At 38.0% G+C, this 6,000-nt stretch overlaps 1 protein-coding gene across 1 annotated transcript in view; it reads left to right on the forward strand.

Moving 5' to 3' along the window:
- The window catches only part of Apool (apolipoprotein O like), a 62,449-nt gene that overhangs the window by 50,330 nt on the left and 6,119 nt on the right, over positions 1 to 6,000 (forward strand). The window contains exons 7-8 of the mRNA XM_021153441.2: positions 3,634 to 3,747; positions 3,939 to 4,047. Of these exons, the coding sequence (XP_021009100.1) occupies positions 3,634 to 3,747; positions 3,939 to 4,047 (223 nt within the window). The remainder of the gene's footprint in view (positions 1 to 3,633; positions 3,748 to 3,938; positions 4,048 to 6,000) is intronic.

A 6,000-nucleotide genomic window follows, 5' to 3' on the forward strand; every position in this document is an offset into this window, starting at 1 on the left:
ATAGCACTGGGGATATGGAACCTGAAGAGGCCACCTCCTGTAGCCAGGCAGGAACTCCAGTGGAGCAATAGGGACACCATCCTGCCCATAAAACTTTCAACCCCAAATTTACCCTGTCTACAAGAAATGCAGGCACAGTGGATGGAGCAGAGGCTGAGGGAATGGCCAACCAATAACGGCCCAACTTGAGACCCATGGGCAAACACCAATTTAACGCTATTAATGGTACTCTGTTATGCTTGTGGACAGAAGCATGTTGTCCTCTGAAAGGTTCCACCCAGTAGCTGACTCAGACAGATACAGACACCCACAGCCAAACAGTGGCTGGAGCTTGGGGACTCTTATTGAAAAGTAGGGGGAAGGTTTGCGGGCACAGAAGGGGATAGGAATTCCACAGGAAGAACAATACAGTCAACTAACCTGGACCCTTGGGGCTCTCAGAGACTGAACTACCAAGCAAAGAACATACATGGGCTAGCCTTAGGCCTCCATGCATATATGTAACAGATGTGCAGCTTGGTCTTCATGAGTGTCCTGAACAACTGGAGAGGGTGCTACCCCAAAAGCTTTTGTCTGCCTATGGGATATGTTCTTCCAGGTGGGCTACCTTGTCTGGCCTCAGTGGGAGAATATGTTCCTAGCCCTGAAGAGACTTGAGGTGCCAAGGTAGGGTATACCCAGGAGGGCCCCACCAGCTCAGAGGAGAATGGGAAGGGGTGGGAGGAAGGATTTTGGAAGGAGATGACAGGAGGGGACCAGTGAGCAGGATATAAAGTGAATAAGTAAAAAAATAAAATAAAAATAAAAACAATACTATACAAATGTTAATAGATACATGAAAAAACTTAGGAAAATATAATATATACAACAAAAGTTAATATCCTTAATGTATTAAAAACTTACAATTAAATAATAGAGATGAGTACTAGTCAGAAAAGTAGAGAAGGTATACAGAGAGGCAGTACACAGAATAAGATGTATAAATGAACTAACAAAAGATACTATATGTTTTTATCAGCAATTATATAAGTGTCAATTTAATAGACCATTTATATTTTAATATTGGGGAATTTGTGGGGTTTTTTAGTGTTAAGGATCAAACTCAGTGCCTCATGTAACTTAGATAAGCACTCATTCAACTGAGCATACATGTCTATAGATACGCTAATTATACCTTAAGTTTCACATTTTATTTTCAAGAGCCAATAATTAATTCAGCAAATTAAAGTTTTTCAGGGAAGTAGTCATTTTTTTTTTTTTGCCTTTCAGTTTCATAAAGACTTTACATAGGAATCATGATTCTTCTGTTGGTAGAAAGGGTAGGAAAACAGAAGTATGCTTTTGGTGGAAGTGAAAATTGCTGAAGTACATTGCTAGCTTTTTGAAGAGCAGTATGATAATATTTTTAAAATCAAAATTAGTATGATGATTAATCTAGAAATTTCACTTCTAGGAATGTATTCTGAGAAAACACTGCAACTGTGCATAATTTCAGTTTTATGTATAAGAAATAGGATGTTAATTTTATCATTGTTTATACCTACTTCCATGCTCTATGATTTCTTTGTTTTTCTATACTGGGGAGTGAGTGTAGGGCCCCATGTTGTGTAACTTTTAAATTTATTCACTTTACAACACAATATCAGCCTTCCCATCCTCCCAGTATCCCCTCATGTAACTCTTCCCCCCATTTCAAGGGAATGCCCCCTCTGGATGTTACCCCCCCTACACTAACACTACCCCCTTACCCACCACTCATTCCCACCATTCCATAGCCCCCATGCCCACCTCCACACATATCAAGTTGCTGTGAGACTAGGCACATCTTCTCCCACTGACAAGGTTTGGCCTCATTTAGGGGAACAGGATTCACAGGCAGGCAGGCAGCAGGTTCCAGGACAGCCCTTGCTCCAGTTGTTAGTAGACCTGCATGAAGATCAAGCTGCTCATCTTCTACATATGTGTAGGGGGTCAAGGTCCAGCCCATGTATGCTCTTTGGTTGGTGCTTCAGTCTCTGGGAGCCCGCAAGGGTCCAGGTTACTTGACTTTGTTGGTCTTCCTGTGGAGTTCCTATCCCCTCCAGGTCTCTCAATCCTTCTCTCAACTCTTCTGTAAGACTACCTGAGCTCCATGTAATGTTTGGGTGTGAGTCTCTGCATCTGTTTCCATTGGCTGCTGAGTGGAGCCTCTCAGAGGAAAGTTATGCTAGGTTCCTGTCTCATTCAGGATGATACCTGCTTTCATGCTGTATTCTTTCTTCCTTTTTCTATACTGGGCAGTGACTGTAGGTCCTCATGTTGTATCATTTTTTAACTCTAGGTATATAATAATAGCAAAAAACTTAGGTTGAAGAACAAAATATTGCTTAAAAACAAGTTTGTCAAAAGTGTAATCTTGTAAAGTCCTTTATTAAGTCTTAATAGTTGTATACAGTAACCATGAGGAAGGATTGAGAAAGAATAAGAAGGAACCAGAAGTTATTCAAAGGGAAAGTACTATTAGTAGAACTTAACCCAGACTGATGTGGAACTCAGGAAATCCTAGGTGGGATATCACAGACATATGCTCTCACTCCTAGTATTATCTTTCTACCCAAAACAAATGTTATTCTCTTGAGAAATTAATTGATGTCTTTGTTTCTCAGTGAATGAAGAAAGATCCACAAAGTTTTGAGCAAAAATACTCAATAGCATCTTAAAAACCTCGTTTTTGTCAATGATCTAGTTACTCAAAATATTTCTCCTTAGATTTTTGTTGATGTAAATTTCACTTAGTATGAAGTCTTCTAATATAACCTACCTGGCCAGATCAGTAATGGCTTGATACAGAGTGACAAATTTTGAGTGATGTCACTTATGTTGAGTGAGGTTAAAACCCAGAGAAGCAAATTACAGAATAGCGATTGGTGGGCGCTTGCGAGGGAAGGAAATGGGGAGGGGAGCTGTTTGTATATGCTGAAAGATATAGGACAAAAGTTAGGAGACAAAAAGTTCATGAGGTCTATCTATAGCAAGGCACTCATAGTAAATATGCTAAGTACTATGCTCAGTACTTGAAATTTGAGAGTGAGTAGCTCTTAAGTGTTTTCATCCTGGGCATATGGCAGGAAGGAAACTACATGAGTTCATATCTGTGCTTGTAAGCTTGACTACGGGAATTAATACAAAAAGTATACTTAGGCTAAAACCTTGTGTTGTTCATCTTAAACAGATAAAACTTTTAGTAACAATGCTTCTATAATGCTTTGGTTTTTACCGAATTTGAAAATAATAAGAGTTGAGGCTTGGTTCCCTGGCAGTATGTTATGTCGAAGGCCTGGAGTTCTGTCACTAACACTATAAAAATTATGTTCAAATGAATAGGTATAATTTTAAATTGATTTTATATTGTGGATGAAATTATATACTTATTAGTTACATACATGGAGCTAGTCATATATATTTTTATGTAATATTTTGAAAATACTGCTTTATCTTATGTGAACTAGACATTTATATTTCTGTTGATTGTGACTTTGGAATTTCTGTTGTTGATTGTGACTTGGGAGTTCATATAAAATACTTTATCTGAACTTAAAAGGTTTTATTTTAGCTTTTAAAAACATGTTATTTGACTCACTTTTTCTTTGTTAGATAACTGGGAAAAAGGCATATGCTACAAGCCAGCAAATTTTTCAAGCCATTAAGTCATTGTGGACACAAAAAAGTGAAAACGAATCATTCCCTGAACCAAAGGAAGAAAGCAAGGTAGAGTTTAAATAAACAAGAAGCGTGTCGTTGAAGCTTTGAGTAAGCACTGGCTCATAACTGATGCTCCAGAGAGGTCAGAGATAAAATGGAAACAATGAAAGATTCACAGGAACTTGGTATAGCCTAAGTTTAAATTCTTTTAGTAAAATGATTGACCTCTGAAGAAAATATCTGTTTTTAATAAACAGGAAGGAAGGTCTGATGAAATCCATGCCAGCTTGCCTGACCTGAAACATTCAGTGTCTTTGCCAAAAGAACTTGCCTCTGCAACAGTGATTAAATCAGAATCTACCTCAGGTTTGTTTGGAAATTTTAACTTTGTTTTACTTTTATTAAATAATTTTAAAGCACTGTAGTTGATGCTTTGAACTTATATGTTTTCCCAAATGTTTTTCTCTCTCATGTATATGGTTTGAATTTCATTTTTGCTTATGAGGGATCTAGATTCCTGAGATGTTTCTTTTTAAATCACCACATAGCTATAATCCATGTCTTCATGTGTGCAGGTCCAGTACTGTCAGTATGATGGAGTGAAGCATTTAATATCACTTTATAAATGTAAGTTATTCTATCAGAAGGAGGAAAGTGTAGCTTTCAGGATTCTGTCAGCTGACAGGTATGAGCCACACCTGCATAAAGCATCCCAGCTTCCATCTCTCATGCTATTTACCTGTCAGTCTCCTGTCAGTCTTAGTTTCCATTATCTGGGCTTTTATTAAATTCGAGTACCAGGAGAAATTGCAGCTTTATGTAATACATGCAACATTATTACAACTTTGCTAGGAATTCAGTATTGGCAATCGATACTCTGTGGGACCCACAAGTGAAACTTACTCTTTAAAAACAATCCTACCATGATCAAAAAGAATGGAGCTAAATGTTTAAAACAACTTTGGCAGTATATTCACATAAACCAGTCTGTCTCAGATTTGCATAGCTGCCTTATTGCAAAGCAAGTATGCTGCATTCACAGATGGAAAGGTGGAAATGCTCCTGTTATCTATCATTTATAAAGCATGCACTGTGATAATAGATTACTTATGAGTTTTGTTATTCAACCAGCAATACAAAGCAAAACTAAATCCCACCTCTGATGTATTGATAATTATTCCCATTTCATAATGAAACACTCCAGAGTTTAAACTGCTTCTTTCAAATCATAGAACTTATCAGTAGCAGAGTTGTATTTCTAGCTCATCTTCCTAATGCCTTCCTCTTCCCACTGTATATAGTTCTTCTAATTGAAAACCAGAGATGGGTCTCTAATTTCCTCTTCCTCCTACTACCCTCTCAATCTCCATCTGGTGGTAGGGCATGGTGCTCATGCCTGTAATTCAAGCAGTTGGGAAGCTGAAAGAGAAGGCTTGTGCACTGAAGGCCAGTGTGGGCTCTTACTTATTTAGTGAGTTTAGAGACTAGCTTGGGATATATACTAAGATCCTGTCTCAAAAGAGCAAGATAGTATAACAGTAATATTAGTCCAAGAAAAGCCGTCACCAAATAGCAAAACCTTAGGAGGCAAGGGAGATGATCAGGATTAGATGAGGAGATAAAGGTAGAATTATAGGAGACAGAAGAATGCCTTTATAAGAACCTGGCCATGCTAGATCTTTCCTGCTCTTAAATGAAAGCAAAGCAGTCTATGGTATTCAGAACATTTTTCTTAAGTTGGACAATGATGGCTAAGGGACATTAATTGAATTGAGAGCCTTAAGAGATTTTTGGTACCATCTTGATTGATACTGCTAACTAAAGAGCAATTGAACTTAAAGTGATCGCATTCTTCTGTCTCTTAAGCAGTTGAGGTCTTGTATGGTAGAGAAGAGAATGAAACACGTTGTCAGGGCACTTTATAGGGTACAAATTCCATTCACAAGGACTCTACCTTTATCACCTCATCTAATCCTGATTACCCTCCCTTACCTCCGAATACCATCATAACATTGGTGGTTGGGGTTTTAGTGTGACAATGTAGTTTTGAGTGTTGTCTCACCCTTAGAACTTATCATTTTTACATTTCACATGTAATTACAAGTTCCATGACATGGAAACAGTAGTGGTTATGACCACAGGTTTTAGGAGAAGACCTGAAGCTGAATACCACACTCAGTATTGGAATAGTTCTGTTACCTGGTGCAAGATGACCATCACTATAGATTTATTTCCCTATCCACAAGAAAGAAAATAAGAGTTCTCACATGTTTGCTCTTAGGGTTAAGTCTCAATCTCTCAGTCTCACAGTCTCTCTCT

This window comes from Mus caroli, chromosome X, assembly GCF_900094665.2.
Source record: "Mus caroli chromosome X, CAROLI_EIJ_v1.1, whole genome shotgun sequence".
In the NCBI taxonomy this organism is placed as follows: Eukaryota; Metazoa; Chordata; class Mammalia; order Rodentia; family Muridae; genus Mus; species Mus caroli.